Here is a 24,295-nt window from a genome sequence, read left to right as displayed (position 1 = left end):
GATGTCAACCCTCTATCTTTTTCTTTGTCTACACGCTGGACTGCCATTTCTCGTTCCACTACATTACTCACTCCTCTTTCCACGCGCGGACATGAACACGTGTTACACCTAAAACATTCAGACACGTTTATTTTATCTAGCAATTGAGTTTTGTTTCCTTCTTTCCATTCGTTTCATTATTTTCTTTTGTAGCGAGTTAGGATATTTATATCCTGGCCCACCACAAACGATGGTGACCCCGTTATTTTAAAATGAAATGGATGTGTTTGAACGAAACACTCATACACACACATTCTCTCTCTCTATAAAACAATAAACTTTCCCTCTCACCAGCTAACAGCGAGAGACGCACGCTAAACTGGATTGACTTTCTCTCTCTACAACAATAGACTTTCCTTCTCGCCAGTTAACACCGAGAGATGCACGCCAAACTAAACACATGCTGTACCCTTTTCATTCATTTGTTTCTTCATGAAATAAATTCTAGTTCGTTTAATTCAATAAACGCGTTGTTCGTTCCTTCCTCAAAGCAATCCATTTTTCCTATTTTGCACACCTCAACAAATTGGTGACACCCAAACGCGAGAGGAACACGCATTTCCTTCTATAACCACAAGTCCACAACCAACCGGCGACCGACCAATGAAACGAACACGCATGGTGACCCTACCTTTTTTAAATTAATTGTTTTGAGCGAGACAAGCGTTTTATTTGATAAAGAAAAAACCCAAACATTTCAACAAAGAAAAACCAGTAAACTACTACCGACAAGAACTTCAACGAACTACAATGATGAAACCCCTCGTCAGACTCGTGAGAAAAATAAACATGGAGCTGTCGACTTCATACCGAATATAAAGAAAAATTCGAGCTTGACAAACATTTTTCATGGTTTCCTGACACACTGCGAGGAGCAAAATCACATAGGCCTATGCAATTCTCTCCCGCACAGCAGACGCAACAACAAAGAAACAATTACAAGACATCCCTATCAACACATAGGAAGAAGCTGAATTAACAATGAGTTGAGATGCACCACGCACACGGATAAACTCACAACTGGAAGTTTCGTTGACACCGGCAACTGGAAACTCGTTCAAAACGAACGAATGCACAACAAACGCCTGTACAGACAATGTACACACACTACCGCAGACTCACATGCAAAGACAATGGCAACACGACGTCAACACAAAAAAATTTTCCTTCCAAGCGAACAATTCACTTCACTGTCCAAGCAACTCGTTGCACATGTCAGCACACAATAAAAACCAAACAAACGTCACCTTAAAAAAAGAGTAAACGCCTTTTCTACGCGTAAGTAAATACTTTTTTTTACGAACACACTCCGTTTTTGACGTTTTGTTTCAAACAACCACACCAACAGCAAAAAAAAAAAAAACAGTACGTAAAGTCAATTGCCGAAAACATTACTTACAAAAAAATATAAATATATGTACACTGCATATTTTTTTTTCTAGGAAGGAGAGTATTGCGCAAGCCTTTTCTAGTCTCACACAAAAACACGCGTTCTCAAGCCATATTACTTGTCATATACATCCGCGCACACAAACATACGTGCACACGTCCACACATGTACATATATTCACGTTCACGTATATACACTCACATTCACGTGTATACACACACACACTAACGCACACGTACGCACACAAGGACAACATAACTTCCCCTTTCAAAGGAAATCCACACATGCGCAAAAGACCACTGGAAACAACTATAAAAGCAAGAGACAAGCTGTTTCCAGCCCTTTTCCGGACCAGCTTCCGAGGTGAGTGGTCGGCGTACCAGCCACCACCGTTTCGGCAGGCGTGCCTCACGCCACTTGCTACTATGTGGGGCAAAACGCTAACAGACCGTACGTACACTTTATACGCTTTCTCTCTCCATGAACTGGATTGACATTCTCACTCTTTCTATCTATATATATACAACTTGGCCCTGAGAATACCTTTGCATAACTGACTGCTAACATGGCACGCAGTTTAACTGATGTCAACCCTCTATCCTTTTCTTTGTCTACACGCTGGACTATCATTCCCATTTTACACTACATTACTTACTTCTCTTCCCACGCGCGAACAAACAATAGTGACCCGAATGTGAGATGAACACACATTTCCTTTTTCCTTCTATACTACCAGTCCCGCAACAAATGATGGTTACACCCGCGCGGACATGAACACGTGTTACACCTAAAACATTCATTCTTTCAACAGTAAATAAACGACACGTTTATTCTATCCAGCAATTGAGTTTTTGTTTCCTTCATTCCATTCGTTTCATTATTTTCTTTTGTAACGGGATTAGGATTTACATATCTTAGTCCCCTATATATATATATATATATATATATATATATATATATATATATATGAATTCAAGTTTTACGATATCTAGGTGAAAGTACAGAATAGTTACAAAACACCCGCCAGCCCAGTAACATAAGTGCATAAGTACCAATAAACTGATTTTTAATATCGTATTCAGCTAAATCCATAACAAGCGGCACTTGAATGAATGGTTTATTTTATTGTCGCTACACAGTAATCACGTGATAAAAATTTTACCAGACGAAAAATTGGGAGGCAAAAGAGTCACGAGAACCAAAAACGCATTAGAAGTCACTCATAGATTTACTCTAAGACGAAAAAAATCCTGACAAATGAATGTTCTTTTTTGGTGCCCGGAAAACTCGTCTCTGGAAAACCCGTACCTGGAAAACTCGTACCCAAAAAAACTACCCCCTTTTTACTAGGTCCCTTATTAAATAAATATCGATTGAAAACACATTTTATTACCGTTCTTGAAGGAGATATTGTTTTTAAAAGAGACTATGATGCACCCCCCTAATATTTCAAAAAAATATTAACTCTTGCTTAAAAAAAAATAAACTTGATCACGGAGTCAAGATACGAAAAACGAAACCAAATATTTATTAAAAAAATACTCTAGTTTTAACACTTTTTGTGTCATTACGAAACAAAAATAAAGAAAGAAAACATGTATTATCAAAGAAAGCAATTATTTTATTTAGAAGAATTAATTCAGTTTAAATAATTCTTGTGTTATTACAAAACAACAAAAAAGAAAACACGGTCATATGTAATTTTGGTACCGCGCTGAAATAATAACGTTATTATTTCGAAAGCCATTCTTAACATCGGGAGGGGAGGGTATCGTTTAAAAGTCATTTCGGGGGCACTTGTTCAGTACTTAAAAATATGCAAATTTATTTTCTTTTGGAGGTGGGGGAGGCTCGTTTTAAAACTATATCTACCTCAGTATTTTCTTTAATTTTCGGACATTTTTTGTTAAAAATTATTTATTAAGTAATGTCGAGTCTGACATTACTTGTTATTTCTTTTTAATTAAATAAACTCTTTAAAATAAGTTTAAACACCAAAACTTACAAAGCTAGGTAGAAAACGAAAGCTTAGAAAAATCAATTTAATTTTTTTAAAACAATAAACGTGTAAAAATATTTTAAAAAAATATTGTGGGATGTGCATTTATTACCTAAAAATATACAAATTTATTTTCTTTTTTTTGGGGGGGGGTCGTTTTAAAACTATATCTACATTAATATTTTCTTTAATTTTCTATTTTTTAGTAATTATCCTCCTAAGATGTGATCCTAATCGGACATTTTTTGTTCATAAGTAACACTCGACATTATTTAAAAAAAATTTTTTTTTAACTAAATAAACTCTTTAAAATAAGTTGAAAGACCAAAAACTTTCAAAGCTAGGTAGAAAACTAAAACTTAGAAAAATTAATTAAATTTTTTTAAAACAACAGTAAACAAGTAAAAATATTTTTAAAAAATATTATGGGATGTGTATTCTCTTTTAAAGACAATATCTTCTTCAAGAACGGTCATAAAATGTGTTTTCAATCGATATTTATTCAATAAGGGACCAGTTTTCCTACTTAGCAAAAGGGGACAATTTTCCGGGGACGAGTTTTCCTAAATTCTCTTTTTTTCAACCTTCGTTCTCAACAAGTTAGTTGAACACAACTTATTACACATACGAATACATACGAATGATTTCAATAATAAAAAAAAGAATATTTTGTCTGTATTTTTTTTTTTTTTTTAATATGTGCACTAATATATATATATAACTAAACTGAAAAGTTCTTTAACCCGAAAATCTGAATTTCAATTGTGTTTTTATTTGAGTAGGAAAAACAAGTTTGTAGCAAACGGAAGAAAAAAAAATAAAAAAAGACAACAAAAAAACGCGCTAAAAGTTAACGGATGCAAAAAGCAAGAAAAGATTCTTTTACGTTACAATTCTGAATTGGTTCAATTCCATTCGGAAATGGATTCTTTCACTAACTGTAATTCCGGTCATATTGAAGTTTTCAGCTTTAAGATGGCTTCCATTGAAATAACATTAAGAAAATTATTTATGGTTACTTTTATAACAATTTAATTCAATTAATAATTTTAATTACCACATTCTAACACAATTATTACAATTATTAATTTTGTCATGAAATTATTAATTGAACCAAATTATTATAAAAGTAAAACTAATTTTGTTTCAATAGTAATTATAATAAAGCTGAAAACGGCAATATAACCGAAATGCTATTACGCAACGTTCCCGATGGTTGTTGACGCTTCCGAATTTGGACGAGTAGGATGTCATCTTTGGGTGCTTAATGCAGAGAGTGATCCGCGCTATTTTTTAAATCATATTTTCACGTTTAATTAAAGCTTTATATGTTTTTTTTTTTTTTTTAAATTCAATTGTAAGGTTAAAGTACAGAATAGGTACAAAACACCCTCCCCTCCTCATGTTAAGAATGGCTTTTTAAATAATAACGTTATTATTTCAGCACGGATCACTCTCAGCATGAGTACCCATCTTTGTTCTTTTTTTTTTTTACAAGGTGGTCACCACTTATCAAGGCCCGGAAGCCACTCAGGGATAAGGGTTATTGCATGTACAGTACGTTAGTGTTGAGATTCAATAAAGTGTCTACTTAAGGGGCGGTTCATCAAGAATTTGTTTACGTTGGACTTGAAGGCATCCAGATTGTAGTCAAGTGGGAAGCAGGCAGACGGAACAAAGTTCCACAGGCGTCGTGCAGTTCTAAGAAAGAAGCTTTGTTCATGGAATCTACGTTTTGATTTAGGCACAGATAAAGAGTGGGGAAAATGTTTTTTTTTTATTAATTATTATAAAGCTTTTGGGTACTAATATTATCAATAATCTCGTCCAAGTTCCTATCCAGAGTGCCTCTTTTGGGGGGAGCTGGATTTCCCCCACATTAAAAACTAACCTTCTGTTTAAATTTGACCTCGTAGAGAGGCAAGTAAATAGGAACTGTAAGCGGTGATTGGAGTTATCTTCTCTGGCGCCCCCACCCCCTCATCATCCGCGAAAAAAAAACGGATAGCCGCGACACGATCAATCTCATTAAAGTTTGATTTTTCTCTATCACAAAAAAAACAAAACAAACAAGCAGTAGCAGTTAAGATAAAAACGAAATGCAACAAGTCTTCAGACGTACCTCTCCACCGTACTGTATATTGATACTCTATGGCTGACTGGGATAGCTTCCGTACATTCATATCTGACCTACCTCTGCATTCCATGTTTAAAAAGGATGTGTCCTCTATAGTATCAGACCTGACTGAATGGTTAATTGTAGGCATAGACCAATTCATACCATCCAAAAAATTCCAACAAAAACCTAACAACCAGCCATGGTTCTTCCCTGAATGTGCTGCTGCCATCGCGCACAGAAATCACTAAAGCTGCTTTCAGGACTGCCACCAACCACTGTAAAAGAGTAATAAAACATGCAAGAGAGCTATATGCTCAGTCTGTTAAATCCAAAGTAGCTGAGCAGCGGCTTGGTTCCCACCAGTTCTGGCAAATAGCAAACAGGATCTTGAACAGAAGCGTGCGTTCTATCCCAACTATCATCAATGGAGCTGAGGTCATCTCGTCAGCATCAGACAAGGCCAGACTATTTGCAAAGAACTTTGCAGTTAATTCTACCCTATGCGACAATGACCATCAACTCGCTGTATTTACTCCTATAACAGAAAACACGCTATGCAACATACAAATATCTGTGCGTGAGGTCGCCAAGTTAATCAAGAACCTTGATTCCAGTAAAGTAACTGGCCCTAATGGCATTCCAGTTATAGTGCTGAAAAAGCTCCAACCAGAACTTGCCCCCATACTTACAAAACTGTTTAAGCGTTGCCTTAAGGAGAAGTGCTTTCCAACACTCTGGAAAACCTCATCAGTATGCCCTGTATTTAAGAATTCAGGTGAAAAGTCATCTCCCTCTCAGTACAGACCAATAAGTCTCCTGTGTGTCATTAGTAAGTTGTTGGAATCCATATTAAATAAAGTAGTCAACTACCTCAACAGAAACAACCTTCTTAGTGACATGCAATATGGTTTCCACTCTGCAAGATCTACAGCAGATGTGCTAACGGTTATATCATATAGGATTAGTGAATCTCTTGACAAAGGTTTCCTTTCCAGCGCAATTGTTCTTGACATATAGAAGGCCTTCGACAAGGTATGGCATAAGGGCCTACTTCACAAGATTTCCAGCTATGGTATAACTGGAAATGTTTTCTCAATCATTAAATCATTTCTCTCTGATAGGTTCATAAGAGTAGTGGTTGATGGGCAGAAATCAGAGGCCCACAGTATTAATGCTGGAGTCCCTCAGGGTCCATCCTGGGCCCAACTCTCTTCCTGATCTACATCAATGATCTCCCAAAACACATACTTAAATCATTCATTGACATCTATGCTGATGACACAACCATCTATAGAAACACATCAAAGGCTGTAATGACAAAGTTCTCTCTAATTCTCTCTCCTCTGATCTCGAGCGCGTTGTACAATGGGGAAGAGGTGGCTGGTCACTTTTAATGCATCTAAAACCAAGCTCCTATCTTTACATCATCAACACTGATACCCATCTGGCATCAATTGAAATGGATGGCTCTCGTCTTGGGGAGGTTCCATGTTTTGACAAGCTTCTGGGTTTGACCTTTACTTCTGATCTGAAATGTAACACGTACATCAAATCTGTTGCCAAGGACGCTGGGAAAATGGTGGGATCCTTCTACCGCTCCAGAAGATATCTCACTACTAATGCAATTCTGTATCTGTATAAAAGCCAAGTACATCTAAAGATGGAGTACTGTTGCCACATCTGGGCAGGAGCTGCTAAAAACAGCCTATCCTGCCTTGACAGAGTACAAAATAGACTTCGTGGTTTAGTGGGGGGATACCCTTTTCTCTTCCCTGCAACCTCTCTCCCACAGAAGAGACGTTGCAAGCCTGTCTTTGTTTTATTGCTATTTCCATGGCAGGTGCTCGTCTGAACTCCAATCCCTCGTCCCCCCTCGCCAATCTTTCATGAGAAACACCCGTCTGGCTGAAACTACTGTCAATAATTTTCCCCACTCTTTATCTGTGCCTAAATCCAAACGTAGAATCCATTAGCAAAGCTTCTTTCTAAGAAGTGCACGCCAATGGAACTCTCTGCCGCTTGCCTGTTTACCACCTGACTACAACTTGGACGTCTTTAAGTCCAACATAAACAAACTCCTGACAAACCGCCCCCTTAAGTAAGATACTCTATCAAAACCCCCAATACTAATGATTACTACAATACTATCTTATTTATTACTGTACATGCAATAACCCTTATCCCTGAGTGGCCTTCGGGCCTTGATAAGTGGTGACCCCCATGTAAAAAAAAAAAAAAAAAAAAAAAAAAACTACTTGATCAAATTAAGTGATTTTTTGATAAATGTGTAGTTTAGCGACGTAAATTATTTGACGTACAAAAAAATTATAAAACTATTTATTTTTATATAAAACTGATTAGTAGACCCAAAGGCTGAAGTAAAACCTGGAAAAATGTCATTGTTATTATTTTTTCATCATTTTTTATAAGACTAAATGTACGACATTCAAATTGTTTTTTAAATTTGGCCTTTCTAAGGTTTGACAAATTGCCCTTTTAAAGGCCAATCTTTGGCCGTTTTTTACGGTCTTACGTTACAAAAAAAATGGTTTCATGAAAACATGCCAAAAACATGGTTTCATAAAAAATCGTAAAAAGGGCCAAATTTGGCCTTAAAAAGGCCAATCTGTCAACCCTTAGAAAGGCCACAATTTAAAAGCAATATGGCGGCCTCGAATGTCGTACATTTAGTTGTACATAATGATGAAAAAAAAATAAATAAATAAAATAAAAATGAATTTTTTTTCTGGTTTTATTTCAGCCTTAGGGTCTACTGATGTGTTTTATATAAAAATAGTTTTTATAATTTTTTGTCTGTCAAATAATTTACATCGCTAAACTACATATTTACCGATTTATTTTTTGTATGCAAACTTTATTCCATAACGAGTACGTACAATATAACTTTTTTCAATATTTTCATTTTTTAATGTTTTGATTAAACTATACAAGTACCAGCTTTTGCATTGTGAAGCGATGTATCAAAATTTAAAAAAAAAAGAAGCGATTTATTGCACTTAAAGTAAATAAAAATATAGTCTTTATTTGAACTTTTACAATAAAAATATGTTTATAAAACGAGGTTTTACCGCTTAGTCTGACAGGCTCGCAACAACCGTTCGAGGACTATGCTTGAAGAAAGCCTGATTTTTTTTTTTTATTATTTAATTATTTTTAGTGTATAATCATTTATATCCGTGACAAACAATCCACTGATGACATCCTATGAATACCAGTTCGGAATAGGGGTGTGACGGAGAGGGGGGTAGTTTGAGACTCTCGAAGCACTGGAAAATGTCGGGCAGATATGATTTTTTATTCTTTAATTACCATTGGTGTGCCCGGGTGATGGCAAAGGACCCTACTGAGAGAAAGATTGGATTTGTAAATTTCATTGTTTTATGAAAAGGAACAACCCAATGTCACTTTGAGAGATGTAACGAAAACATAATTTCGTTTTCGATGCAAAGGAATGATGACTCAGGGTTAGAGGAGAGATTTTTAGCCTTTCAGTACGATTATCCCGACCGAGGTTATGGGCATGACCCCAGCGGTTGTGAGAAAAGTGCCTGCAAATCCCCAGGTGCACTTGAGGGATGGAGGACCTCCCCTGGGGTGACGTAATTGAATGTGATTGGTCCAGGGAACAACCCCGGTTTCTCCCCTCACCTGAGTATATGAACGGGGCACAGAGCCGACCCCATCAGTTGAAGCCGAAGTTGTTGAGAGTTGAGAGAGAACAACTTGTCTAGAATCGGCACATGCTTCCCCTGTGTTCCCGCATCATCCCCACCGCAATACCAAGAGAAATCTACCTATCGACTCAGCAGAGTCTGTCAAAATCAACATTGAACTGTAGACAATTGTACATAACTATATATTTGTATATCTTTTCTTGATTTTAATCAGTAGAATAGAGCACTGAGTTGTTTTTCTTTTGTGTGCATGAAATTGCTTTACTTCTAGCCGACAGATGAACGAAGCGGTGACATATCAACTCGGTTTCAAAATTAAGACCAAATCAATTGACGGGACCTGCCACACTAAGACACTTTGTTGACCTGCAAAGGACAGGGTCACAAGTGGCATCAGCAACCGTTGGGGAACTTTGTTTGAAGAAAGCAGCGATTAGTTCACTGCTTCTAATTTTTACCTAGTCCTGCTTGAAAGAGGAGCTAATGCTTGGCATAATAGTTTCATCAAACTAGAACAGATACTACACTACTGCCTAAAAGTAAGTGGTAATGCCTCAAGGATTGTCTCACGGTAATAGAAGAGACAATGCAAAAGAGGAGGTACAACTTATTGGAGGATGGCATCATGACGAACGGACATGTACTCCACTACACCCTCAAAGGGGGAAGGTACTGTTTTGGAAAATAGTATCATGACGAAAGAACGAACAGATACGACAAGAGAAAATATCACGTGGCAAACATTAACGGAATTGAGGATTCCTTTGGTCTAAGATCAAAGTTTAGTATCTGTTCTGTTTTTAGTCGGAATAGAGAAATCATTCTTGACTGGGGCAATTTAAAATTTTGGTTCCGATCTAGAGTGCCCCTTTTGGGGAGCTTAATTTTTCTCATATTAACAAAACATGGTACTTATACAGAATGTAGACACCTCCAAAAGTCACCACAGAATTAACCCCCACCTCTATATGTAAAACGATGTAACTTTATTATAAATCAATATTATCAGTATAACTTTTGTACCATTTAAAAGAAGAAGGGCAAAATAAACTAGTAATAATTTTAAAAAAATTTTCATCGTACGAAAATAATGAAATTGCGAGACGAAAATCGAGGAAATATTGTTTTTAGTACGTGTCCCTCCCCCCATTTATTTTTTTGAAATTTGAACAAAATATATTTAAATCTATCGAAATTTCTATCTATTATGAAACATAAGAGTTCAAATAAGTAAAACATATTTATTTTTTTTTATTTAAATACACATATTGAATAAAAATTTACCTTGAAGTTGCAACTAAAAAAATAATATAAATTTAATATTATGTTGTTTTTTTCAAAATAGCGTTTTTTTTTTCGAATTAATATATACTATAATCAGTTGAACTGCCAAGAAAAAGAAACTTCGTAGACATTAATTTTAAAAAAATTTAAAACAATTAAAATTCCATTATTTCAAAATGTTCCGTTACAAAATAGATTTTTAATTAATTATGTTTAAATTTTTTTTAAATATTAAGTTTTTATATAAACATTGCTCTTGTCAGCTATTTTATCTCCAGATTAAAACCGATTTGAAAATATTATTGCCCAAATATCAAGCATATTATAGGCCCCTCTCATATTTTGCTTGTCTTTTTTACCGAACAAAAGTATGGAAGCCGAACATGAACATTCAGTAAAACCATATTTCATATTTAATATCCAGATGTATATAATATTATTAATCATTAAACTGTGTAAATCTTAAAACCTAACAAAATTATAACAAAGATTAATTATTAATTGCAGTTTGAAGAACATAAACAAAGATTTAAAAAAATCATTAAGTCGCTTCTGCTTTTCCATAGTTCGTATAGTTAACACAAATCTGACGTCACGGAATCATGCATATTTTTTTCACCTTGTTTTGGAGATACCTAACGGACTGTGATGATGTAACGTTAGAAACCCGTTCTTAATATGGCGAGGAAAGCGCGATTTATAACTAATCTGTACTTTCACCTAACAATTTAATAAACAAAAGATATCGTAAAAATTGAACTTAACTTGAAAATCCTATCTAAAAAAAATAGCACGGTCTGTATTCCTGCATAAGTACTAGCAATATTCTTACTGCTAGTCAAGTTTTTGTGAATAATAAAATAATAAAAGGAGGAAAATAATACCGGTTTTACCAAACCACAAAAATAAAAATAAAAAAGTAGGCGACACTCCCTTCTCTAACGAACACAACATGTATTAAAAAGGAAAAAAACAAAACAAAAAAAACATTGTTAGGCTCTTTCAAAAATGGCGCTTAATTGACGCACTTAAAATGAAAGATGAAGCTGATATTATAAAACTCGATTTAGAAATAATAAAAAAACAGAAATACAAGATCCATAGCTGATTAACAGAGTTCCATCTGCATCAAGAGGGATCCAGCTTTCCCAAATAGGGGTACTCTGGCAAATTTGGCCGTGAACGAACGGCTAAGTCAACATTCCACGATTCAGGCGACTACTGGCTCATTCCCCCATCCCAAAGGAGAAGCTAATTTATGGAAGGATGCTTTAGCACCGAACGAACCTTTATTCCGATCCAAGGATCGGGCTCCAAGTCAAGTGTGACCCTAGATACAACGCCTCGAATTATTTATTTGCGAAAAGAATATAAAATATGTATTTTGACAAATCAAATTAGGCAAAAAAAAAACATCAAAAGTGTGTGTGTGTGGGGGGGGGGAATGGGGAAATTGTTTATCCTACTCTTAGCTAGAATTATTACAATCACAATCATTTTAGACAACATGAAGCTGGGAAATTAATCAAAAACAATTTGGGGTTTGTTTTACAATCCACAGAGATTCGAAAAAGCGATCAAAAATCCAAGTGCCCATAACAAATAAATGTTCAAAGGCAAGATAAGTTACTCTTCTACCTACCTGAAAAAGTTTTTTTTAGTGGTTTTACTAACTTTAAAACGTCTAATCGGTTTGATTTGTCTAGCGTTACGTAACACCAAGAAAATGGGCACGAGTTTTCCTCCTAAAATTCAAAGCACGACTTAAAACTAAAAAAAAAAAAAAATAAAATAAACAAAATACTGTTAGAAACCCATCCAATATTAATAATACTCGATCATTTCTGGTAATTTTTGCATTTTTTTTTTTTTTTTTTTTTTTTTTTTTTACTAATTTCGACATGACACATAATGACGTAATGGAGTTTTTACTTAAAATGCATTTTTCTAAATATCTATTTTGCACAAGCACTACCTACTTGTTTGTGACGTATTTGCGATTTTTTTTTTTTTATATTTAATAGATGTAATTATTGGTTGTGAACAAAGTAATAAGGAGCTCGGTACTTTACTTTTCTGGCAATAAACAAGATGTTTAACGCCTTAGTACTTAACTCACAACTAATAGTTACAGAACATAAAATACTTATAACTTTAACTCAAATATCTCACAAATGAGTAGATAAACCAAAATAAATTGTTTTTTTTTGGGGGGGGGGGAATGTTTATTTTCTTTCCCTTGATGATATCACCTTTTAAATTGACAACTTCAATGGGTTTTCGGGTATGCTGGAAAACGAATGTCGCATTTAAATTTGGCACAAACAAGTAGTTTTTCCGGATATTAAGTAATGTAATTCCTTATGTTATAACTTGTGGCCATTTTGTACATGCATATTTTTTTTTCATCGATGTGACCCCCCCCCCCATATGAAGAGTGAAAATATAATTATTCATTCACGGACAGATACTTTTTACGACTCATCAGTGTGGCTGGTTGAATAATATATATATATATATATATATATATATATATATATATATATATATATATATATCACAAGAAAATTTGATGATGAAAATAAAAATGGAATAAATCACAGGTACTTGTGCATTTTTGCAACCGCGCTGAAATAATAACGTTATTATTTTGAAAGCGATTCTTAACATGGGGATGGGGGGTGTTTTGTTACAATTCTGTGCTTCTACCTAACAATTTAATAATAATAATAATAAAGATATCGTGAAGCTTGAATTTACCCTGAAAAAAAAAAAAAAATTAAAAATAGCGCGGTGGCGAACGTGCACAGGTGCCGGGAAAACTCGTCTCGGGAAAACTCGTCTCGGGAAAACTCGTCCCCTTTCGCTAGGTAGGAAAACTGGTCCCTTATTGAATAAATATCGATTGAAAACACATTTTATGATCGTTCTTGAAAGAGATATTGTTTTTTTAAAATAAACTATAGCCCCCCCCCTAATATTTAAAAAAAAATACTACTTGTTTATTGTTTTTTTTTTGTGTTTTTAATAAAAGCGTTTATTATGTTCATAAACGAGACCGCATATTTTTTTTATATTAATATAAAAAGAATTTACTTATATACTGTTGTTTATAAAAGGGTAAAATCGATTTTTCTACCTCGCCGACTATGTTGTTTATTTAATTTATTTGGAATCGTTTATTTGGTAAAGAAAAAAAAAACAGAAAACAAACAAAAAACATGTCGGTCGAGTGTTACGGGAGAACGAGAAATAATGCCCGGTATATCACATCTTAGGGGGTCTTGATAATCGCTAAAAAAATAGAAAATTAAAGAAATTACTGAGGGAGATTTGGTTTTAAAAAGAAAATAATAAATTTTAATATTTTTTAAAATATAATTTAGAGAGAGAGGGGGGGATAAAACCTATATCTCCCTTCGAAAAGCAACCAACAAAAAATGAAATTAAAAAGATTCTTGATAAACGATAGCGGAGTTTTCAATAAAATTGATTAATAAATTTATTTAGTGATTACTTTCTCTCTTAATGATTGATTTTAGAATTTTGAAGTAAAAATTTAAAAAATTAAAAATGAGTTAACAATCTCGTTAGCACATGGCATCTCTCGCGCCAAAAAAATATTTCGCTTTTAATTTATTAGTTAATTTTTGCAAAATTTGACAGGACGACAATAAATGTTGATAATTGATAAAATCATAATTTTAAATAACGCATGAATGCATTTGGTATGACAGAAAACAAAAACATAACAACAAAAAACTATCATAATTAAAAAACAAAACCAAAAGCGTAACGAAGAATCGAATCGCTCCCTGTTTTTTAATTTTTGGGTTTTGTTTTTTTATTGTTTTTATGACTCCAAAAAACATCGTTAAAATAAGAACAAAAAAAAAATTTGTAATTAACTTTGTATGAACATAATAAACGCTTTAAAATAAGTTAAATCACTAAGAACTTAGCCAGTTAGGTAGAAAACGGACACTTAGAAAATCGATTTTATTTAAAAAAAAAAAAAAAAAAAAAAACCATTAAACAAGTAAAAATATTTTTAAAAAAATATTATGGGGGGGGGCTATAGTTTATTTTAAAAAACAATATCTCCTTCAAGAACGATCATAAAATGTGTTTTCAATCGATATTTATTCAATAAGGGACCAGTTTTCCTACCTAGCGAAAGGGGACGAGTTTTCCGGAGACGAGTTTTCCGGAGACGAGTTTTCCGGAGACGAGTTTTCCCGAGACGAGTTTTCCCGGGACGAGTTTCCCTAAATTCCGTGCACAAGCACCAAATTACAAAAACATCAATCCATCAAAAAAACTCCAAACAAGGAATTATGATAAAAATCCTAAAACCATGGACTTCCGAAGATATATAATTGGTGCCCGGAAAACTCGTCCCGGGAAAACTCGTCTCGGGAAAACTCGTCTCCTTTCGCTAGGTAGGAAAACTGGTCCCTTATTGAATAAATATCGATTGAAAACACATTTTATGATCGTTCTTGAAGGAGAAATTGTTTTTTTTAAATAGACTATAGCCCCCCCCCCCCATAATATTAAAAAAATTTTTTTTTTACTTGTTTGATGTTTTTTTTTTGTTTTTTTTTAAATAAAATCGATTTTCTAAGTGTCCGTTTTCTACCTAACTGGCTAAGTTCTTAGTGGTTTCACTTATTTTAAAGCGTTTATTATGTTCATAAACGAGACCGCATATTTTTTTATATTAATATAGAAAGAATTTACTTATTTACTGTTGTTATAAAAGGGTAAAATCGATTTGGGTTTGTATTACTGTACACATAGATTCGAAAAAATTGTTAAAAAACAAATATATAACAAATAAATGTTATCAAAGGCAAGATAAGTTACTTTCCTACCAAACTGGATATATTTTTCGTGTTTTTATTCAATGTAACATGTTTATTCAGCTCGAAAAACATACAGTGTTTACCGATGTATTGGACAATTCAAAATAGCGGCCGACTCTCTCTTAAACACAGTAAGTTCGGGAATAGGTGTTATAAATAATAAACTAGACAAAATACTATTAAAAAAAACACCGAATATATGTCAACCTATGTCACGGTAATATATATTGAGCGAATTTCTAACAGTATTTTGTCTAGTTTATTATTTTTCGAATCTATGTGTACAGTAATACAAACCAAAATTTTAATATTTTTTTAAATATAATTTAGAGAGGGGGGGGGTTATATCTCCCTCGGAAAAACAACCAACAAAAAATGAAATTAAAAAGATTCTTGATAAACGATAATTGATTAATAAATTTATTTAGTGATTACTTTTTCTCTGAATGATTGATTTTAGAATTTTGAAGTAAAAATTAAAAAAATTAAAAATGAGTTAACGAGAGATTGTTAGCACATGGCATCTCTCGCGCCAAAAAAATATTTCGCTTTTGATTTATTAGTTAATTTTTGCAAAATTTGACAGGACGACAATAAATGTTGATAATTGATAAATTATAATTTTAAATAACGCATGCGTGCACTGCATTTGGTATGAGAGAAAACGAAAACATAACAACAAAAAACTATCATAATTAAAAAAACAAAACAAAAAAGTAACGCTCCCAGTTTTTAATTTTTTTGTTTTGTTTTTTTATTATTGTTTTTATGACTCCAAAAAACATCGTTAAAATAAGAACCAAAAAATTTTTTAATTAACTTTGTATGAACATAATAAACGCTTTAAAATAAGTGAAACCACTAAGAACGTAGCCAGTTAGGTAGAAAAAAAAACAAAAAAAAACATTAAACAAATAAAAATATTTTTTAAAAATAATTTGGGGGGGGGCTATAGTCTATTTTAAAAAGCAATATCTCCTTCAAGAACGATCATAAAATGTGTTTTCAATCGATATTTATTCAATACGGGACCAGTTTTCCTACCTAGCGAAAGAGGACGAGTTTTCCCGAGACGAGTTTTCCCGAGACGAGTTTTCCGGAGACGAGTTTTCCCGAGACGAGTTTTCCCGGGACGAGTTTTCCTAAATTCTATATAATTACACACACACACACACACACACGCACGCATGCGCAAATTTATTGGAAACGCGAAGTGGGACAATATTTTGATAATAAAATTTATTCGTAAAACCTCAACCTTTTCTAAGGCTACTACGCTTTGATCGTTACGATATGTGACGAGTAGCTAGCAAAGATAATTATTCATATTTATTGACTTTTCTTTTAGGAATTATCAACAGGATGGAAACTCTTCTAACTGACGTCTCCGGTTCCCGCGTTTTATTTATGATTGCGAAAAAAACACTAAACAGTGTTGAACTTGAGAAACAGTTTTCTTTGTTGTGAGCGCATAAGTATTCATAGAGATTATTATTATTATTATCATTATTTTTTTTTTTACGAGGCGGAAAAGAGGGGCGGGAGAATTTCCAAAGAAATTAGCATTTGAAGGTTACAACATATAAGCACGAATACATACATTTTTAATAATTAACTGACAAATAGTAAGAAACGTAATTTTTGAGTGATGAGAGAGGGGAGGGGCACTTGCTTGCCCCCATATTAAAGTACACGTGCATTAATTGAGCTATCCTTAAATTATTTTTATTAAAATTAGTAGGAAATAAGATTTTCGAAGTTACCTTTTGATAATAAAATTTATTAAAACAAATAAATAAATAACAACAACATTTGTTATTTTCGCGTTTTTGAAGTTCGCGGTTTTTTCGAGTTTCACAAGAATCGTATTTTTCACTGTAGCTATTTGTTTGCCTTCCCCCATGAGGACAAAGTTACATACAAGATCGTTTTTCTTATGTGAGAGATATCCAGCTCCTCCCAAATAGGCACCATGCATTCCTATCAAAACTAAAAAACAAAATTGCCTCAATCAAGAAGGATTTCTTTTTTTTTTTTTTTTTTTTTTTTTTTTTTGCTCTTGTAAAATCGTTCAAAAACTAATGGCAAACATTACAACAGAAAACCAACAAATATCAATCAAAACTTTGAATAATAAACTGTATTAATATTTGGTAATTTTCTAGATTATCCCCCCCCCCCAAAAAAAAAAACGAATGAGATTCTCCTTTTTTAGACGATTACATGCTGAAAAACCTTGCGGAAGGAAATTTAAAAAAATATTTTAGAATTTAGAGTAGAGGACAACTTTCATATATAAATGTTAAGTAAAATGATCCCTCATTTTCGAGTCATTCTAGCTTTTTAGAACAGTTAACCATTTTTTTTTAACACTAACTCTAATTCTAGATGGCGAGGCCGTAAACCCACACGCAATCACCTAAAAAATATCTGTCCCAAAAGAAAGTCACACAGTATTTATATCCCGTAGCAAAAAAAAAAAAAAAAAAAAAAATGTTTACCTGCCTCAAAACGCTAAAATGACACTGGAGATCATTTTACCTTGAATTTACAGGTCAAACTTATCACCCACTTTAAACTCTTAAAATATATTTTTTCTTTCAACTAACTTTTTCATACTGTTCAGAATAATTGTGTTCACAGCACACATATTCGCCCCCCCCCCCACTAGAATCTCAATTGAGGCCGGGGGGGGGGGCGAATATTTAGCTCTGCTGAGCATGTTCCTATTTACTTGGCTCCCCACTAGTCCAAAGCTAGACACAAAGCCAGTTTTTAATGTGGGGGAAATCCAGCTCCCCACAAGGGACACTAAATTGAAACAGAAATTTTAATTGCCTCAGTCAAGAGGGACAGACAGAACAGACTAAGTGTATAATTAGAACAGATACTACACTTTGTGCCTAACCAAAACGGCTAAGGATGTTCATCTAAAGACAAGTATATATTTTTAGAGTTTTAATTTACCTTTGCGTACACGACCCGACGGTTTATTACTTGAAGTTCGGTTATCCTTCTCGTCCACTAATAACTCTATGCTGTCTTCCATAATTCATTCATGGTTAGTGTATTTACTGTTTATACGATTTGTTGCCATATCTACGGACGTTGATGTATCGAAACAAGCCACTTCAGGCGCAAATATTCTGCGAATTTCGTTAGAAAAATAATAGAATGCTTTAAATTTTAGGGCATTTTTAACAATAGGCAATAAGGGGGGGGGGTACAATAAATATACAACAAATCTTACCAGATGTAAGATGAGTTATTCTTCCGAATAAGGTTTTTTTGTTGTTGTTTTATTCTAAAGTGATTACTTTTTTTTTTTACTCGAAAACAACAATAGTGTCGAATCTGTGAATTGGAACGAAATTTAAATGGTGGTCTCCTTGCAGCTATATATCGAGCCTCGATAATCGCTCAAAATCGAAAATTAAGCATAATACTGTTAGAAATATATCCAATAAATGCCACCAATCGTATTTTGTTTATTTTTCGATTTCTGAGAGCCATTATCCAGGGTTAAAATGACTGTAGTGAAACCGCCATGTTTTTCGTTCTTACCAAACAAACTTCATACTACTTTTGATTAAAAAAAACCCGCTTTAAAATAAGTAGAAACACGCACACACAAACTTATACAAGTAGCTTGGAGAGTAAATATGGCCTTGCTTTTAATAACATTTATTTGTTGTATTTTGTTTTTATTCCTTTTTTTATTTTTTTTATTGATTATTGTTAAAAAACAAAACAAAAAAAAAATGTCCGCATTTTCGAACAAACAAAAAAAATAAGATCGGAATATTCGATTCGCGGGTTAATTGAAACTGAAATATATTTATAAATAAATGGATTGCCCCCTCTCCCCTCCCGAAAAATAACTTAGCAAAAAGAATGAAGTGTTCATGTCCTATGGCCCAAAGAGTGTTCATTTCGCTATTGATACCTTATTGTATTACTGAAATACTTTATTTCTAACGGAAAAGAGATTTTATATATTATATAAGGGATTTCGCTTATGGTTTCGATTGATCGATTACAAAGTCAGTGTTGATTTTACAATGAACGTATAATAATAAAGTGTTCCCCTCCCCATATAAAAATGGAATCACTCACAATCTCAAACTGTATTTGTTTACTGTATGTATTTGGGGATTAGTTTTATGCCAGACTACTGCGACAGTTTGCCAAAATCGTTCTAAAAGTATTTGAAAAGCGAATAAAGCCAATAAAAATAGCACCTAATTAGAGACGAGAGTGGTTTTATATATTTTAACCGGTAATTTGGGTATTCACGGTAATTTTAAGCAATCGTCATCTACATGCGATAATACACACACACACACACACATATATATATATATATATATATATATATATATATATATATATATATATATATATATATATATATATATATATATATTTATATATATTTTTTATTTTTTATTTTTTCAGTGTAAATCAGTTTCATCCGAGGAAAACAGTTTATTTAAACTTAGACGAGTTTGGTCGCAGGTCTTAATAAGTTAGAACCTTATCGCCACACAAAAGAATGTCAACAGTTTTGGAGGTTGCGTTTGAAGGTCGCCCAGATAACTTTCGGAAAACAACGCAACAAAAATGATAAAACACAGAAATTAAACTTATATTATAAAAATAGTCGGTTTTATTTGGTCAGAATGGTACAAATACGAATCGGGAGAGGATTATTACCGGTTGCTTGATGGGCTCTCACTGGGAATGTTGACAGGGTCCGCTCTGAGTTATTTTCGTACCCTTCCAGATGCTCCCTTAGGAGTGCTGTTTATTTATTTATTCATTTTTCGAATAATGTTATGTCTTTGCTGTGGAAATTGGATTATTGGTGGTTAGATTCAATTGCCGACGTGGCGCCACAGGAAAAGGTTGACGCTGAGTGTTTGGTAGAGTTGCTTCTCCAACGTTGATGGTCGAAGTGTGTATATGTCGTACCGAGGCTACAGAACAGCTCAACAATCTGAAAGAGGAATTGTCCTGAAAAGCGACATGTAGAATGCAAGATTATTATTGTTGTTGTTATTATTATTATTATTATTATTATTATTATTATTATTATTATCTTGTAGCTTCTCCTGAAAAGAACAGTTTGTTTAGGCCAGCACCAAAGTGTAGTATCTGCTCTGATATTAATAAGAACCCCCCCCCAAAAAAAAAACAAAGACTCAAACCTGTGGGCTGGTGAAGTTTGCCACGCGTCCTGTTGCCAGACAAACAAATAAATCGAGTCAGTTATTTACAATAGTTTGGGAGGTAATGCATTATATATAAGTAGATATCGTAGGTTTTCAATAAAAGTAGATAAGAACAAATACTGCACTTTAAAATATTCATTTGTAAACAAACAAAAAAAAATTTAAAAAAGTGGGAGGGGGGACAAATTTTACACATTAGGCACAAGTGTTGGGAGTGGAGATGTTGTCAATCTTCTCTATCCATCCGAGTCTTAACTATACGGATTTTGACCCATTCATTTATTAAACTTTTAATTATCAATTCGCAAATAAAAAGAAAATTTTACTCGCAAAAGCACAAGGTCATCCAAATTTTTCACTAACGTTTTAAAAGATGAGATCGTTCGATCGTCAAAGACGCAATGCAAAAATAGTAATTTGTTAAATTTTATCCAATGACGCTATTGTGTCGAGCATGAAACTCAAGCTAAAACTGCACTTTCTTGATCCTCGGGTTAGGATCAAAGTGTATCACCTGTTCCGTTTAAATATGGTATAATAGTATCGTAGGATTTACGTTCATGCCGGGCGTCCATAGAATGTCAATCACAAGTGTTTGGAGTTCGTAGACTCACTTAAACAGGTATATTCGGAAACTACATTATAGAAGGAAAAAACCGTGAAATTTCCACAGGTCCCACTAGTTTAATAATTTTGGATGCAAGTCCAAAGTTCACGTAAACTGATTAAGCAGTTTTTTGTTGTTATTTTTTTAATATAGAATTTTTTTTTTTTACACAGTGGTCACCACTTATCAAGGTCCGGAAGCCACTCAGGGATAAGGGTTATTGCAAGTACAGTAGGTTAGTGTGGAGATTTAATGAAGTGTTTACTTAAGGGGGCAGTTCATCAGGAATTTGTTTACGTTGGACTTGAAGACATCCAGGTTGTAGTCAGGTGGGAAGCAGGCAGACGGAACAGAGTTCCACAGGCGTGCACTTCTAAGAAAGAAGCTTTGTTCATGGAATCTATGTTTTGATTTAGGCACAGATAAAAAGTGGGGAAAATTTTTGACAGTGGATTCAGCTAGACGGGTGTTTTTCGTGAAAGATTGGGGGGGGGCCAGAGATTGGAGTTCAGACGAGCACCTGCCATGGAAATAACGATAAAACAAAGATAGGTTCGCAACGTCTCTTCTGTGGGAGAGAGGTTGCAGGGAAGAGAAAAGGGCATCCCCCACTAAGCCACAAAGTCTATTTTGTACTCTGTCAAGGCAGGATAGGCTGTTTTTAGCAGCTCCTGCCCAGATATGGCAGCAGTATTTCATCCTTGGACGTACTTGGCTTTTATATAGATAGAAAATTACATCAGTAGTGAGATATCTTCTGGAGCTGTAGAAGGATCCCACCATCTTTCCAGCGACCTTGGCAACAGACTTGATGTACGTGTTCCATTTCAGATCAGGAGTAAAGGTCAAACCCAGAAGCTTGTCAAAACATGGGGCTTCTCCTATACGAGAGCCATCCATTTCAATTGATGCCAGATGGGGATCACAGCATTGATGATGTAAAGATAGGAGCTTGGTTTTAGATGCATTAAAGGTAACCAGCCACGTCTTCCCCCACTGAACCACGCGCTCAAGATCAGAGGAGAGAGAATCAGAGAGAACTTTGTCATTTACAGCCTTTGATGTGTTGCCGTAGATGGTCGTGTCATCAGCATAGATGTCAACGAATGATTTAAGTATGTGTTTAGGGAGGTCATTGATGTAGGTCAGGAAGAGAGTTGGGCTTAGGATAGACCCTTGAGTGACTCCAGCATTAATACTGCAGGCTTCTGATTTTTGTCCATCGACCACTACTCTTATGAGCCTATCAGAGAGAAATGATTTAATGATAGAGAAAACATTTTGTTATACCGTAGGTGGAAATCTTGTGAAGTAGGCCCTTATGCCATACCTTGTCAAAGGCCTTTGATATGTCAAGAGCAATTGCCCTAGAAAGGAAGCCTTTGTCAAGAGATTAACTAATCCTATGAGATATAACCGTTAGTACATGTTTTACGTTTTTAGCGATTTTAATAATAAATCGTAGCCATTACAAGGTTATTTTTTATCTCAGTAGTTCGAATTTTGTCTCCCTTAATATGAAAGACCAAGGCACAACGTTATCACTTACTCACAAAATTCGATTTTCTTAGTTAAAAAAATTTATCAATTTACGTGATTTTTGAAGTATGACATTTTCGTTTTGTGACGGATATATGTACATGCACATCATAAAGATTTTCTTTAACAAAATAGGTTGACTTCTGGACTTGCACCTAATTTTATAATCTGAAAGGAGATGACAGTGGCTAAGTTGTTAATGACATGAACTGACAGCATGTGTCTGCAAAGTTCGAATTCAGTTTGTTCCACAGAAAAACTTTCCCTTAGGATGTTGGCAACCTTCATGTGGCCCCTCTCGTAAGCACCTGATGTTTTTCGAGGAAAAAAAAAATTCTTATTAGAAAGATATCGGGGAAACGAGTGGCAACAGCAAAATCATCTGATTCATACGAAATGAAGAATTTTGTAATCTTAAAATTTAAACAGAGGAGTTCAGTACTTACCGAGTCAGTCCCGGAAATGACCAAAGAATTTATGATTTGAACATCATCTTTTTTTTTTTTTTTTTTCAACATTATTTTATTTTTTTTGAGAGGGTTAAAAAATTAACACTATCCAAACACTTGGAATGTTTAGTGTCGTCTACCCTTTTACATTTTTTCGCGACTTTTAGATCGTAAACTACTTTGGTCTTTTCTGGGATTCTTCGTCGATGCTTAGGGTTAATGAAGTACTTACATCCCCTTGATACGCATTCATTTCAAGTATCATAACAATAATAATTCAAGTGAATGTATTTTTTTCTTCCTTTTATTAAATTAACCCTTATTCTCGAGTAGCCTTCGGGCTTAAATGATAACTCACTTGTAGTAGTAGTAGTAATAATAATAATAATAATAATAATAATAATAATAATAATAATAATAATAATAAGAAGAAGAAGGTAATCGTGAAGAGAGAGAGAGAGAGAGAGAGAGAGAGAGAGAGAGAGAGAGAGAGAGAGAGAGCCTGTTACCTCCGCTTGACTATAGGTGGCGTTACTGTCTGTCCACCCAGTTACGGAAGGAAGCACATGTATATAATGGCACCCTTCAAATAAAAATAAATGTTTTTGTTATATTTTAATTTTAAACGTTTATTTATTTTTTTTTTTGCAAACATATTTACATTTTTTGTTTGTTTTTGCAAACATATTTAAGTTTTATTTTTTCAAACATTTACGTTTTGTAGCTTGTTTATTTTCAAACATTTTACGTTTTTTTGTTTTGTTTTTACGTTTTTTTTTTTGCAAGCATAAAACTAAATGTTTTTGCTATATCTTTCTTTTAAACATATTTATGGGTACAACCGTTTTTCCGCAAGTATTTTTTACGCTCTTATAATAAAAAAAAATCAACGATTTTTCTTTTATATGCCCCCCCCCACTTTTTTTCTTAATTTTTCTACACTTATTTTACCTTTTCCGCGAGTATTTATATATATATTTGAAAAAGGATATTGTAAAACCTGAATCTTACTTGAAACTATTAAAAAATAGCGCGGCACAATAAGTGCATAAGCAAACTTTTCAAAAAGAAA

The 24,295-nt window shown here is 33.9% G+C and overlaps 1 protein-coding gene across 3 annotated transcripts in view; it reads right to left on the bottom strand.

The window, feature by feature from the left end:
- LOC145279794 (O(6)-methylguanine-induced apoptosis 2-like) overlaps positions 1-24,295 on the bottom strand; it is a 137,838-nt gene that overhangs the window by 107,805 nt on the left and 5,738 nt on the right. The window contains exon 1 of one of the 3 annotated variants that reach the window (XM_080131125.1): positions 18,362-18,567. The exons of 1 other annotated variant lie outside the window; for it this stretch is intronic. In XM_080131125.1, coding sequence (XP_079987251.1) covers positions 18,362-18,443 — 82 coding nt within the window. In that variant the 5' untranslated portion in view covers positions 18,444-18,567. Of the gene's footprint in view, positions 1-5,550; positions 5,651-18,361; positions 18,568-24,295 lie in introns of those variants that run through there. One more of the 3 variants, XM_080131123.1, reaches the window with a different exon arrangement.

This window comes from Euprymna scolopes, chromosome 7 (genome assembly GCF_053919585.1).
Source record: "Euprymna scolopes isolate OS-2025 chromosome 7, ASM5391958v1, whole genome shotgun sequence".
In the NCBI taxonomy this organism is placed as follows: Eukaryota; Metazoa; Mollusca; class Cephalopoda; order Sepiida; family Sepiolidae; genus Euprymna; species Euprymna scolopes.
The sequence above is the reverse complement of the archived record's forward strand: the minus strand, read 5'-3'. Positions and strand labels throughout refer to the sequence as shown.